The sequence below is a fragment of the Lontra canadensis genome, unplaced genomic scaffold, assembly GCF_010015895.1.
Source record: "Lontra canadensis isolate GAN:19392208 unplaced genomic scaffold, GSC_riverotter_1.0 scaffold69, whole genome shotgun sequence".
NCBI lineage: Eukaryota > Metazoa > Chordata > Mammalia > Carnivora > Mustelidae > Lontra > Lontra canadensis.
Genome location: NW_022631063.1, coordinates 1,951,497 through 1,966,477, shown reverse-complemented (window position 1 = coordinate 1,966,477; position 14,981 = coordinate 1,951,497). Strand labels below are relative to the sequence as shown.

Genomic DNA, 14,981 nt, shown 5'->3' with positions numbered 1-14,981 from the left:
AACATGACCCGAGCGGCTGGCCGGCCAGCGCGGCGCGGCCATTGAGCCCTCCCTGCCCATGAATCTCTGGCGCGTCTCTCGCTCGCTCGCCCGCTCGCCTCCCGCCTCCCTTTCTCCCCCTCCAGCTCCGCGGGCTCCGTGCGTCTCTCCCTCTCCCTCCCGGTCCTCCCGCTGCCCGTCTCTCTCCACTGCCCGCCTCTCGCCACTGCCTCCCGTCTTCTCTCCCTCTCCGCAGCCTCCGTCTCTTTCTCCCTCTCTCCTTTGAAAACTGATCTTTGGCTCTTAGTGTGAAAGTGATTTGAATTTGGCTCGGCGGCGCTCTGCGCCTGCGCCCAGCCTCTGGCATGCTGGCTCCTTCCAAGCAGCTGTTTTGGGTTTGAAATTCCAACATGGCAGAGGCTGCAGTCCGTCTTCCCTTCAAAAACTTGGAATGATTTCAAATCATAGGCACCTTCACTTAACCCTAGCTTCCATTCATCAGCAAACACGTCGGATCGATGCTACGCTAACCTATCGGGTTTTCGCTCCGCGCGTTCAGGTAAGAGGAGCTTCGTAGTTTTCTACCATCTGTTTAAATTTGTTTTTGTTTTTATTTGTTTTATTTTTAAAGAATATAAATAAATCCAAGACCCGTAATAAAAAGAGATCTTCCAGTAGTGCCGTAAACATTAAATTTAATTTGCATTCGCTTCTATTCTGTACGCCAACCTGCTGTCTAATTTCTCTGTACAAAGTAGCCCTGAAACATTATAATGCATATTTTTGCTGCTTAATCATTGTAACAATAGTATTGGATTAAGAGTTCGCGATAGCAAGAATCTCGTTTTCCGCTATATTGGGCTTACTTAGTACTATCTTTTTACTTCAAAAATAAAAAAAATAAGAAAGCGGAGCCATAGGGTGGGGCTAGACTTTCTTCGGGAACTAACTTCTAAGTAAATAAGAAGTGTAAATAAGAATCTTGCACACACAAAAAGTTGAGGTTAAATTACAGTCTCGTGGCTGGGGGAACGTGAAAATGTCAGAAGATCGGTTGCAGAAAAATGTAAGCACATCATCTTGGAGGGGGTACAGCGTGGTGGGCGTATTGTTGGCAAGGAACGGGAGAGAAAGATGTATAATTTAATGGTATATACAATCCACTGATCCTATTACCGTCCTCCCCGGAGCTCTTGTTAGTTTCAATGGGAGTGAGTGAAATTGACATGGACTTGCATTCCTGGTCATGTGCTTTTTTTCCTTTCTTTCTTCTCCTGTGATCTGAGATCCCCTTTTTGTTGATGTTGCTTTCCCCCTTAATTATATGCATGTAGGTTAAATGAATACCTGACGAAAGGGCCCACGTTTCAAGGCAGTGACATTTGATAGCTGAGAGGAAAAGTGGCTTTAATGAAAAGCAACCTTTGGAATTCCTGCTTGTGAGAAATCCAATTCAGCTTTTTGTGCTGCCAGCAAGAAATGATCAGTAGCACCAGTGTTTATGGTATGTCAGTTTTGGAATTTACTTCCTTTGCATCTAAATAGGAAAGACAAATTAAATAGCATGATAAAAACCATTGAAGACTCTCCTTGGGAAGCAGACGCTCATGATATATAATTCCTTTAAATATATATGTATATTTTAATCTGTCAAAATGCTTGTTTGCTTTTGCTATCACTTGTTTATATTTCAGTTTTGATTAATAGATTACTGGAGTCCACTTTTATCTGTTTTAGCGGTAATCCCAAAGTTGCATGTTACTAGTAATGCACTATATAACCACTGAAGTCAAATGGTATGTAAATTAGTTAAACTCAGCGTGGGGTTTTTTGGGGAGGAGGCTGGGTGGAGAGGGGAGAGGGCGGGAGTGTGGGGAAAGACTGCTTACTAATGAAAGTATATATATATATATATATATATGTACACACACAAAACTGGATGAATTTTTTTTTCTCAACCTATTAATACAATTTGACTATCTGCTCTCTGGATGATTACACTTTGTGGAGTAATCAGTTCTTCTGAGTGTGTTTTTTTGGGTGAGTGAGCGAAGGGGTGTCTTTTACATAAAAATAAAAAATATATATTTTGATTGCTTTAAGTATTTAATGCCTTTTAAGAAACAGTGGTAGTTTTTTTTTTCCTTGCCATTCACTTGTCTGCCTGTCAGCGCTTTTTACTTTTAACCTGTGACAGAATTAAATAATCAAGCACTGAAATTGACTTTGTTTGAAATAGCTCTTTCCTCTTTCTTCACAAAAAAAAAAAAAAAGGTCAGATAAATGGAGTGAGAGGGGGTTTTCAATAGCTCTTGTGACAGTGCCGTGTGTATACTTTATGATATTCAATTAAGACTAAAAGGGAACAATAACAAAAAGATGTTAAAAGTATTTTGCATAACCACAGGGTATATCCACTTTATACTGGTTTGGGTTTTTGTTGTTTGTGTGTGTGGTTGTTTTTGTTTTTTTTTTTGTTTTTTGTTTTTTTTTTTTTTTTGTTACATTTACCCTACCACCATGCATTCACCCTGGAAAGAGAGAGAAGGAAAGGGAGAATGTGAAAGAAAGAAATAGCAGTGGGGCAAAGCTGCCAGGGGTCTGTAATGTGGCCGCGGTTACTGCTCTCTCATAACACAAATGTGAATACAAGGAAAGGCACTACAGGAGCCGTTGCGCGACACACACTTTTGGTTGGACTCTGGTGACTATTGAGCTAAACACACACTGCTCTCACACGATAGAAAAGGATTTGAATTTTGCATTTGGAACTTGTTGACTTTGAAGCGATCAATAAGAAGACTGTTTATTTTAGATGCACATAATTTGCCCTGAGAAATGTTTTAAGGAGGAGAGAGCACAGCTTTTTTTCCCCCGGAGCTGTTGGAGCGAATGGGATTGCCAGATGGGCGATTTCCCTCTGTGATGTTAAAGCTGTAATATATATTCAGAGCAGATTGGGCTGCTGCCTGTGATGAGGAGGATATTACATTTATAAATTTTAAATCGGAGCTCGGACAATGTGCTGAGAGCAGAAATTGGATGGTTTGACTGTTCACCGTATTGATACTTAAATGTGATTTCTAGGTAGTAGTAATAATAATCATTGCAATAATATGTAAAAAACACGTTGGGGTAGGCAATCATATAATTCATGACATTTAACAGCAGATTTAAGTGTGTAAATTGCCCCCTCCTCTGTCTCTGCTTACTATTAAATAATAGTCACATAATTTATTTCTCTGTGTTTAAATGCTTTGCAAATGATGGTCATTCAGGAGCCTTATCACATACTAGAATTCTGGGGAGGAAAAGTTTATATATATGTTTATATTTGTATTCATATATACATATATATAAAGTAGACACTAGTGTATATGTATAAAATAGCATTAATGGTTCCTATTCTGTAATTCTATCCCTCTGATTATTTTTAGATTTTGTTTGTCTCAAACGTGTGGCCTAAAGGAACCAGAACTACAAACCTAAAAGGCTGGAAAGTGGGCAAGTGCTCTCACTCTGGCAGCTCTGCTGTTGCAAATTAAAAGTGTGTTGTGGTCAGGAAATGAAAGCTACAATGTCTCTTTTGAACAAGTCGTTTATCAAGAGAAACATCTATCAGGGACTGCCTTGTCACATTGATTCTCTAAAAGTTAGGTCCGAGGTGGAAGCTGCTTTGATGTTTTTGATCCTAAATTTAATACAACAGAAAAAAAGCAAGGATATTATGACCAGAATAGATTAAAAAAAATGTTTCCTGGAACCAACAAGATCTATTTATTAGTACTGTACTATGTGTGAAGTTTTTTGGACATAAGAGTTGAAAGGTTGAAGAGGAAACCCTAGTCTTTATAAACTGATGGTTGTTAAATATGTATTTATAGTATGTTCAGTAATAGCTGGCTTCTTGGTACACATGGACATTTTGAAAATAGATCGTTTTAAAGGGAAAATTATTTGGAGAGGGTGTTTTGGAACAATATGCAGGGAATCAGAGTTTTCATTCATTCAAATCTTAGAGTTGCCCTCTTCTTTCATCCTCTCTTTTAGTTCTTTATTGCTGTTTCCTCTCATCATTTTATGTGTGCCATGTTAGTTTTTCTTTGGGAAAGAAACAGTTTTTCTATAAAAGCCATTTCCCCAAACATGCTTGCTCACATCATCTTTATTGTTTATTAATTGTGCATGTGGATGGTTATCAGTGTAAACTACATGGACTCATTCAAGTCTTTTGGAATTCCAGCCTGAAAATATAGGTAGGTAACAAATAAACCATGCCATGTATTCTTGAATACGGCATATGTTGCATGCATTATTCAAATTTTAAAAGGTATTGTTCAGAAAATAACCAATTAAGAAAAATTTTTTTGTGAAAGCAGTTAAAAGCAGCCTGCTTCAGTTTGGGAGGCAAAGATAGGAGAGAAGTGTTCCTTTGAAATAGTTTCTGGATACTTGTCTTATACTGCTGTTGGCTCCTTGCTCTTTCATATGGATCTTTCAACAACTAGGCTGATAGACCACAAAGAGTGTGGTAAGAGTTTTGGGAAGTGTAATACTTGCTAATTAATCATGTCCGAAATGAAAGAATCATAGTAGGGTATTAAAATCTCATTGTTGTTTTCCTGGAAGAGAGTAAGACTTCTGTTTGGAAGCTGTATGTGTGAGTTGACTTGCTTTTTCTCTTCTCTTAAAAAAGAGAGTTTATAGGGTCTCCTTAGAATTATTTCAGGAACCATTTTTTTGGAGAGGGGGTACAGAATATTTTCTTTTTCCTGACTATACTGAATCAGTGATATTCTTGAAATTATCTCTGGTATCTACTGAGTGAAAACAGAGATTCTTATAATTTTTTTTTCTTTAGTTACATTAAAGACTCCAGTAGCTGAGGTTCCAGTACTCAGTTGTGGGGTTTTTTGTTTGTTTGTTTGTTTGTTTTGTTTTGTTTTGTTTTCCATGAATAGAAAACCTTTTTGTTGTTTTTATTCATGTTAGATAGGAACTTTGAAAACCTGTTTGTAGGCAGGTACTTCTGATAGACATATAAGAGAGCAGAAATTTTATTAATTATTCTTAGATAGTATAAGAGTATGACCACAGGGGAGAAAAGTAGTTCTTCCAAGAATTGATAGAGAATATCTGTGTTATAACTTGACATTTCCAAGATTGTTTAAGGTATTAGCTACTTGAAAAGACAAATGAGTGATATCACTAGAAGTAAATTCTTTTTCTCCTTAGCTTTGCTTGTTACCTTTTAGATTTTAATATTTTGCTTAGCTCATGCATGGGGACAGATTCCCGAAAGTTTATGTGTCTGCAACATTTTTCAGAATTTTCATCTCAAGGTGAAGACGGCTCTGCTAATGACTCCCTATTTTTGTCTGTGAATGTTTAGATGCCTTGAATGATTGCCTAATTAAGTAATCAGTTTTAATAGTCTGAAATCAGCAGAATTGCTAGGTGTATTTGAAACAATTGCAGGCTTTTATGATTTGTACTTTCCAGTTTGTTCTTAGAATCTTGCTTAATAGAAATGTTTGCTGTTTTGCCTTTTATCAGTATATTCTTAAGTACACATTTTGCATACTACTTTTATAAAGTACCACATTTATTGTTGTGGGGCTAAAATTTAACTACCAGGAATTTAAACTGATTTATAAATTTTTGATTGGGAGAAATTGTTCTGTAGACATTTTTGTGAAGTATTGACATATGCTACTGATCGATAAGACTTGATTAATCAGCATATCTGCTTTTTTATCTCAAGTCATTGAAAAGCCAGAATAAACAAATGGCACAGAAAGCAATGCAATTTTTTTCCTTCAATTAAAAAAAAATCTTATTATAATTGTCTCTTTCTTTGGGGGGCATATAAGGGCTAATGTTTCATTAAAATCAGTTGAACTTAGAAATTATTTGGGGTACTTCTACAAGTCCAAAAATGATTCCATCTTCAATTAACTGTCTCTCTCTCTCTCTCTCTCTCTCACACACACACACACATACACACACAATTATAGCTAAATTTTTTGTCTATGAAAAATGAACACTTTTCAAAAACTGAAAACAAATGCTTGTTTAGCAAGTGCTTTAAATCATGGTTGGAATTTGTAATTTTCTTCCTTTTATTATAAACGTGAATTTGTATCATTAACTTTTTCACTTAACTTATGGTAGAAATTTCAAGCATAGCTGCTTGGACATGATTGCTGATTACTGATCTTTGGGGGTTTTTGGTCTTATCATTCAAATGGCAATTTTACTTGAAAGATGCTCCCTCCAAGAAATGCAGATAGTGGAAATAAGGAGTAGGCAAGAATACGGTGAAAATAAATTGTACTGATAAGTTTGCAGCAAATCAAAAGCAGGTGGGTTGCTGTTTCCTTTGGGCAGCCCCACGGATGCCTGCTCAGGACTCTGCCTCAGCACGGCACATGTGTCTGCTACCTGTTGATGGTAGCCTTAGCAGGGAGACTGAGGCGGCAGAAAAGATAGATGATCAGAAACCAACCAAACATCAGCTATCACATGGCACTTCCTGTTAATAATATTTACATATTTTATGCAACAAATCTGTTTGTTGTCTTGTTACTTGAGTATTGACACTTCTTAACATTGCATATGGTGGGCTGTTGTCTCCGGGTATTAGACGCAGGAAATTCAAAGGAGAATTTCGAATCAGAAGTCTTTATGTTAAATATATGTACAAATGGCTATGTTTGCTTATATTTGAGCCACTGTGACTTTCAGAGAACATTTATACTATTACTCTTCCAATTACTTTAGAGACCAATGCATCTTGAAAGTTGTACGTGTGGTTTATTCTGTGGAGGCCCAAGGTTAAACTTTTTTTTTTTTACCCTGTGACCTAGCTTAAGTATTCATATTTTTATGTGGGGAAAATCTTTCTTTTAGAAAGTATTTTTTTTTTTTATAGCATTGGGACATTTGCTTCTTATTAGACTTTTGTTCTCATTTTCAGTCAAGAGTGGCTTTTATAAAAAGTTTATCAGCAATATTATAGCTTACAAAAAAGATTTTCTTATGGCAGAATATATAATGTAAAATACTGGTAAAATGTTTTCTTAGTATCAAAAACAACTTTACTCAGTTCCTCTCTTGAGTTTTGATTTCTGCTGGTAATGAATGTATTTACTCCACTCCACTTGTGGATGTATTGCTGGCAAGAGAACAGAAACTGCATTTTCTTCATCCACCAAAAAAAAAGTCTTTCTTTTTTCCCAGATTCAAGTAATGTTTGCCTTATGTCAATTGGATGCTTTTTAAGCAACTGACAGTTGATTAAATGTCATATCCATATGACGGTAAACTCATCTGAGAATGAATGACTCCTACTTTCCTGCTTTGGTTCCTGAGGAGGTATTATTCATGGAAACAGTAACCTTCAAAATAAAATTTTAAAAGTAGTGTAACATGAAGCCATGGGTTTCCAGATGTAACTGTAAACTTTTGGCTATTCTTTTGATTTATTATCTGCACCATCAACACGCATTGTCACCTTCACCCAGGGCTGGCATCATTTCTGGGGCTTGGTGCAAAAAAAAAAAATGTGGGGCACCTTGTTCAAAACTTATTAAAAATTCGAGACAGCCACAGCAGAGCAGTAAACCAAACACAGGGCCCTTGTGTGGGGGACCCTGGGGGTGTGCGCAGGTCGCGGGCAATGAAGCTAGCCCTGCCTTCAGAACCCACAAACTTTTATCATTGAGGGCCTGCTCGGTGCAAGTCACTGGGTTTCCTGTTTAAGGGACTGACTCTCCCACAGTTGTTCCCTGTGTCTCTGCCCAAAGAAACACTGATGGTCACTGAGTGAGAGAATCCATGGTAAATGGACCATTAGATATCTTCTGCTCTTTCTGCACATGAATTGGTGTGACAGAAATATTTGCCTTTATCTCCTGTTGCCCTTTGCCTGATGTGTGCTCCATGTAGCCCATGAATTCCTGTACAGAGATTCTTAAAAGGAGCCCTGTGTTTTGTCATTGCTCGCAGGCAGGTACGTACTTAAATATGTGCTCGCAGGCTCAGAATGACTGGGGTGGATTTTAGTAAGTTCCTCTGTTGCTAGGTACCACCACCACCCCACCTACGTGTCAAGCCCACAGTAAATAAGTATTTCTAAGGTAGAATCCAAAATCCTCTAAACATGTAGAAAATCCCGACCAGTCAAAAATAAAAGCACAGCTCACTGAGTGCCATTCAGACACAAGGGGCCAATGCAAAAGTAATTACCTTGTTGTAAGAGTAGCAGCATTGATATTTTGACATTAGAAAGTGGCATCGTGGCTCCATAAACACATGGTGACAGCTGTGTTAAAGGGGCACAGTGACTCCTTCATACAGGAACATTAACTGCAGTATGTTATATTCAAATTGTGAACTTGGTTTCTGAACCTGGGTTGAAATAACCCCCTTTTCCCTTGAATAAGATAGTCAGCAGGTAGGACTCCTTTCTCCTTGGGCTTGAACATTCTGTGTCCAGGGGTGGACCAAACGTTTACACTGTTGCTTCCCAAGATACTTCTCAATGAGATCAAGCATCATATTGAGATACCTAAAACTAAATTTTGAAGTCAAGCAGCCTTTTCAAATCAAAACTGAGATACGATGGAATGTCCAGCAAGTAATGGATCTGAGTGCACTTGAAGTTGTACCATTTATTTTCAAAAGGTATTTCTCACATCAGATGACTCTGCCAGGAAAGGAAATATCAAAGACCTCAGAAAGTAACTATTCTTTTCTATAATCCAAGACTGGGGTGAGGGTGGGGGGCTTTAAAGATATTTCTGAGGAAGAAAAAAAATTGAACTTATTTTGAATGCCTTGTTAGACTTTGTGGAGAGAAATACTATATATGAGACCTTCTCAGAAGAGAAAGATTTACCCTGTGTAATAACAAGGCATTGCTCTCTCAGTTGATATGTGCTTTAATGAAAGGAGGCTTCAAAATAACTATTAGAACAGTGTCCCATTTAATTATAAACTCACCCTGCAGTTTGGAAATTGTTTGCCTCAAAGGCATGATAAATTTGTAATATTTTGATAGGTGGTTAGCCACCAAGCATATTTTTTTAGTGTTCCATAACCGATCTAGAAATTCTATAGTATAATTTAAATCAGAACCCTTCTTCTCCCACCTTATTCCTAGCCTTTAGAGTGTTAGCTTTTCACAATATGTGTTTGGCCTTGGGAAGGATTAAACAAGGAATCTGGGTAAATCTGTGGCAATATAGTGCATTGTTATGCCCCAAATAACTGTTTTATTTCCCTTTTATTCACTTTTCCCTTTCCATTTCAAATTGAAGTTAAGACTGTAAACTCTTTCTCTTAGATCATATACCTGAATGATGCTAAATTATAAATCTTAATTAGGTATGACTCACTGATTTTAATCTTACAAGATAATTATTCTGAATAGGATAAAAGGTTCCCTTCAGATTGAAAGCATTTTCATTACAAACCCCATTTAAGATCAAACAAAGACCATTAAACAAACAGAATACTGTTATTCTTTTAAGCCTAAGAGTTAATACTTTTGAGTTTAAAGTATGTGAATGAGGAAATAAGGACATAGGTAGAGCCTTAGTGTTTGCAAACTCTAAGCGCTTTTGATAGATTTACTGCTAGGAATGACATGGATGGAGAGGAATCTTTTAAATAAAAATTACAGTTTTGATTATCTAAATGGAATATGCTCTCGTGCATGTGCATAGATACATTTCTTTGTGAAGGTACTGATGTCAGGGACATTTTGGGTATTTCTTTATGAGTAATTAGGTTAACGGGGTTAGTTAGAAAATGTATCCTTTCCTGGAAAATGAAAAATTGCATTCAAGCAAAGGTAAAAGAGTAGAACATATTCATGACTTTAAGTACTTAAAAAGATATTTTATGAGTCATTTTTAAGAATAATACCCAATGTGTAACTTGTTAAGAATTATAGCCATTTTTACTTTTTAAAGCATATCTATATTAAAACTGACTTTCCCTTCATGAGTCACAAATCTGGAGTCAATTTTAGGCCCAACTTACAAAAGATGGGGGTCTAATCCCCTGCCTGGATCGCAGTATCCTATGCCAGCAGTATTGGTGCAAAATTCTTCTTTAAAGAGGGATTTTCATTTGCATTATTCAGAAGATCAAGCCACATTTTTGAGGGGAATACTGATATGACCCAAATGGAGACTTTGGGACCCCGTATGACCTACATCTTTGTCTGACAAACTAGAAGGAGAAAATATCACCACCTTTGGAATTTTATATACCTACATGAACAGTACTTGTTCTTTCTATGGGAGGATTTTAAATGTACTAAGAATAAGGATTCCCTAATTGGAAAAATAGGCTTTATGTAATGATAAGAGTACCAATCAACGAGTCATCAAAATGAATTTAGTTATGATGGTGGGATAGTGGCACTAAAGATTCTTACGCAGAAGTGGATGTTGAGACTGAGCTAACTGTCTCTTGAGAAAGAAAAATTCTGCACATTTGCAGGATTCCTTTTGGGATTTTTTTTTTTTTTTAACATGAGCGTGAAATCTTTCTCAATAACATTTAAGCATTTAAAGTATTAGGAAAAAATTCTACTGTTGGAAGATATTTATTATGCCTTTGTTCTTTTAATAAGTCCTCAGTGAACTCATATAATTCATTAATGGTTGTTTTGCTTGTTTGTTCTATTTTTATGTCGTTTTATTCTGTTTTAAGATCAAAGTAAAAAAACCTTAATGGGAAACTATTTTGTACTGTTTGTCTTTAGAAGTACCTATGAGAACACTGCACAACATGTGGCATAGTTTGCTTATAACGATGGACAAAAATCCACAATTCTACCCCAATATAATTCTGTTTGTCTGGAATCTACCTTACTCTACAAAATGCCACTATTCCTAAACTTTCGTATGGTAGGTGTTGCTGATGTATCATTGTAATGCACATGTGTACCTAAACATGTATCTTTTTTGTGTTCATCTATAATTTCTAACAGCCAGCTGTGCAGGTGTCCTTGTGCTGGGGTCAGGGAGAGCAAGGTTTTCTACCTATCTTGCTATTTGCGGACGTGCTGGGAACCATGCTGTCTCCTCCATCCTTCCGCTACTCATACCTGAGTACTATTTTGATGAGCTGGGTTTTCATTTTGTTTTTCTTTTTGTTTTTTAGATTTATCTGTAGGGTGGTTCTTATTTGATCATCTGGAAAATCAAATTTCACTTGAGCTACTAGAATATGATATTTATGCCATGAGGAGGTAGTTTGAGTTAATTAAGAGTATATTGAGCTGTGTAGTGGGAGGAAGTATAACAGCATTTTTTGGCAGGGACACCAGGTGAAAGACAACTTGTAGGAATGGGGAAGTAGTTAGAAGGAAATAAATTAGGGAAGTTGTTGAGGAAAGCAAAGGGTGATGATGCTTTTCACGTGATGGTTTTTAAAAATGATACTGGCAATTTAAAAAAATCAAATACTAATATAATTATGTGAGAAAACTGATTATTTATTAAGAATTAGTGAAGTGTACAGTAAATAGCATGTAGCTATCACACTCCCCCTTTTTAAAAATGACACATTCTATATCAAATCTTGGTTATATGGGATTTGTGATCATACAAATTAAAAGAGCTATTGCTCCCTCTTTTCTTCTCATAATTTGAAAAAGTGTGAAAATTATACACGCCTTTCAGGATGATTCATGTTACTCTTAAATTCTTTTTTCTCCCTCAACATACTCAATTTGACTAGACCACAAGTGAGATTACAGAAGAAAAGCCATTGAGGATTGGGGTATATCTTTTTTTAAGGCTTCTTTGGAAAATAATGCATTTATTGCCACTATTAGAGTTCAAACCATTAAGGTAAATGTATGATTTGATTTGCTTTGAGCAAAGTTTAATGAGAAATTTTGGATCTACTCTGCGTGCTAGCTGTACTTCAGTGTCCAAAATAAAACAAACCAAGCAACTTGCCAAAGTTACCACAGACAAGTTAAATGGAAGTTTAGGGGATGCCCAGTTTCTTTTAAGCTCCCCCAATGAATCGGATATAAAGTTGGGATTAAGAACCTCATCTCTAAACCAAAACTTTGTGCATTTCATGAGATCCTAAATGTTCTCTACTTGAAAATATTACTCCTGTTTGAAGACATACAATTAGAGATACCCATTCAGAATTTAAATGTACTGATGATATGTACTAGAGTTAGTTCACTATCTGGCAAAGTTAAACAGCAATCTATGAAAAATTTTAAGAACATTGCCACCACCCTAGCAGGAGTACCTCAGGAAAGTGAAAGTGAAGAGAAGTGTCAGCAAAAGCTAAGACTCTATCGTATTTGTGACCCTGGGCAAGTCACTCAACCTTTTTGAGCCTCCTTGCTTTTTTATAGAAGGAGAGTTGATCCAATGACTATAAAGATTTTTTCCAATTCTATTTAATCCATGACTGTTTGGTCATGGACTAGTATAAGCTTGAGTAAGTTGGTACCTTGCTGGTGGTCAGTGACTGATGAAAAAGATTTTTTTGTTTCTCTTTAAGAAACTAAAGAAATTGTCTTGGAAACAATGAAGGAAGTTCAAGGACCATTTATCACTTCGTTAAACCCTTCAAGGGGGATGGTAACCATTCATTAAATATGCTTACTAATTGGTTGCAAGCAAATATGTCAGCAATTCTACTATCTTGTGAGTTGATGAGTATTAGTTAGCCAGTGCTTTTTCCCTGTAAGAGATATAAATAGACTGCCAAGCAGATTAATTTAAGCAGTAGCAGAGTTAGGGCCTTCAAATCCTTTTAAAATATGTGTATAAATTACAGTTCAGTATGAAATTTGGATCTTTATCAAACGGGAAGCAATTCTTTCTTCTACTTTATGTCTAGTTAGTCTTTATTCCTCCTCTTTTTACTCCCTGGAATGCTCTTTTCCACCTGTTGAAATCCTACCAGACTTTGACATCTAACTTAGTGTTGCATCATCTCTGAAAACTTCCTTGAGCCACCCTAACCAGGATCCATTTCAATATCTACTTGATATTCCCTAAGCGCTGTTAAAAAAAAATCTTCTTTTGATCATTTGCCATCATCTCTCCTCTACTGTAGATTGCAAGGCATTTGTGTTTTTCATTTATGAACCTGTAAACTTCTTTTGATCAGAGCACATCTAATTCATTTTTTATTTTTAATCTTCTCAACATGCCTGTACGGTGCAAGACCTGTAATACGTGTCCAATAACTATTTGGTGAATTGAATTGATAAAAGCATCGGAGACTATCACTTGGTTTATCTTTTATTAATCTTACTTAAAAAAATTAGAAGATACTTTTTAAAATATTTTAATAACATATATATTAAACTTGTATATTTCATTTTAAAAAGTGAAATTTCTATATTCTTCATGTAAGTTAATTACCAAGGAAAGACCTCATAATCCTGAAAAATAGTTTTATAATTAATTATATGCCTAAAAAGGAGTTTACCATCATTTATTCAGTTTTCATGTATCGGGAGAGAAGAGCGTTTAAACTATTTTATAAAAATAGAACATTCTAAAAATACCTTGAAAAATCTTACAGAACAAAACTGCATAGCCTGTTTTGATTATAAAGTAGTAACAAATGGCTTCAAATCTTTCTACATCTTTTTTTTCCTTGTGTGTTTGCAGTCAAAAAAAAAAAAGAAGCTACCGAATCATAAAATACTAGACCAGGAGACTTCCAAATCAGCTTCTTGCCAAAATAGGGTTATTCAGCCTTGGTTGAACATAGAAAATCAGCACCTCCTGAGGCATTTCATTCTATTTTGTCTTTTCTCTGATAAATAAGCAGTGTGCAGATCTGTGCCCCAGCAGCACTTAAAAGAGATTTCCTTGGGACTACATGGTATTAGGGTGCTATGATGTGAGATGCAAACTAGTTCATCTACATTTGATAGGAGACTTTCCTTGATTCTGCAGTTTGTGAATGTCTTTGGTTAACATTTTATCTAATTGGCATATTTTTGTTTTATATTTCAATAGTGTCTGACACTATTACTTTATATTGTACTAAATACTGGGTAGTAAGCAATTTAGCAGGGTTTACACCCAATGACCTTGTCTTCTGGTGGTTCCTCTGCACTACCAGTCAGGTTTGTGTGCTTATGAAGGGTCATTTTCTTCCTCAAAGCTGTCACTAATGTTAAAACAAATGGCATTGCAAAATTTTCTAAGGTAAGCTCAATTTGATCAAAGTGTTGAAATGGTAATGAGTTAGTCAGCAGTATTTTACAAGATTTTTATTTTATATTTGTATATTTTGAACCTGAAGATGGATGTACCAGAGAAAAGAACTCTTTCACCTTGCTTTGTGAAAAAAATTAGGAAAAAAAAAAAAAAAAAACCCTCCCCCCAAAAACACCCCAAAAAACAAACAAACAAAAAATGCCAACCAAACAAAAAACCCCAAAGGATCTATTGTCATGCTTTTAGAAACACAATTTTACTAAGGCAGCCTATAACCTTGACTGGAAGCTCACTAGTTTTCTTTTAATTTGGGCTTTTCAGATCTGGAAAGTTCTAGATGTTATCTTACCACTTCCTACTGAAATCTAGTTTGATCTCATACACTCCATATAGAAGAAATATCTGCAGTGCTAATTGTTGAATTGGATTATGACAAATAAATGCCATTAAGTGAGCTACAGTGGACGAATGTTGCTTAGTTATTGCATGAAAACACTGCATCTTCAGCAGAAAGCTTCAGTAGTACAGAAGGATAGGACATGGTAGGTAGAAAAAGAGAGATTTTGAAACGTAGCAAAAGCATTTTTGCAGTTTGACTAAAATAATATGTTTAGTTCCTTTGTTAAATCAGCTCTACTGGTGTTCTAGAAATCATTCAATAAACTAAGCAAGTTAAAATTGCTTAAATAAATTAGTTAAAATCCATGAGAGTGAGAGTAACAATTATGAACTAAAAATCCTTGCAGTGGTAGTTTTCCAAAAACCAAA

At 36.0% G+C, this 14,981-nt stretch overlaps 1 protein-coding gene across 2 annotated transcripts in view; it reads left to right on the top strand.

The window, feature by feature from the left end:
• The first annotated feature begins 204 nt into the window (after nt 1–204).
• The window catches only part of FIGN (fidgetin, microtubule severing factor), a 125,658-nt gene continuing 110,881 nt past the window's right edge, over nt 205–14,981 (top strand). Inside the window, exons 1-2 of one of the 2 annotated variants that reach the window (XM_032880313.1) lie at nt 205–538; nt 1,314–1,483. In XM_032880313.1, coding sequence (XP_032736204.1) covers nt 1,459–1,483 — 25 coding nt within the window. In that variant the 5' untranslated portion in view covers nt 205–538; nt 1,314–1,458. Of the gene's footprint in view, nt 539–1,313; nt 1,484–4,195; nt 4,236–14,981 lie in introns of those variants that run through there. The other variant, XM_032880314.1, reaches the window with a different exon arrangement.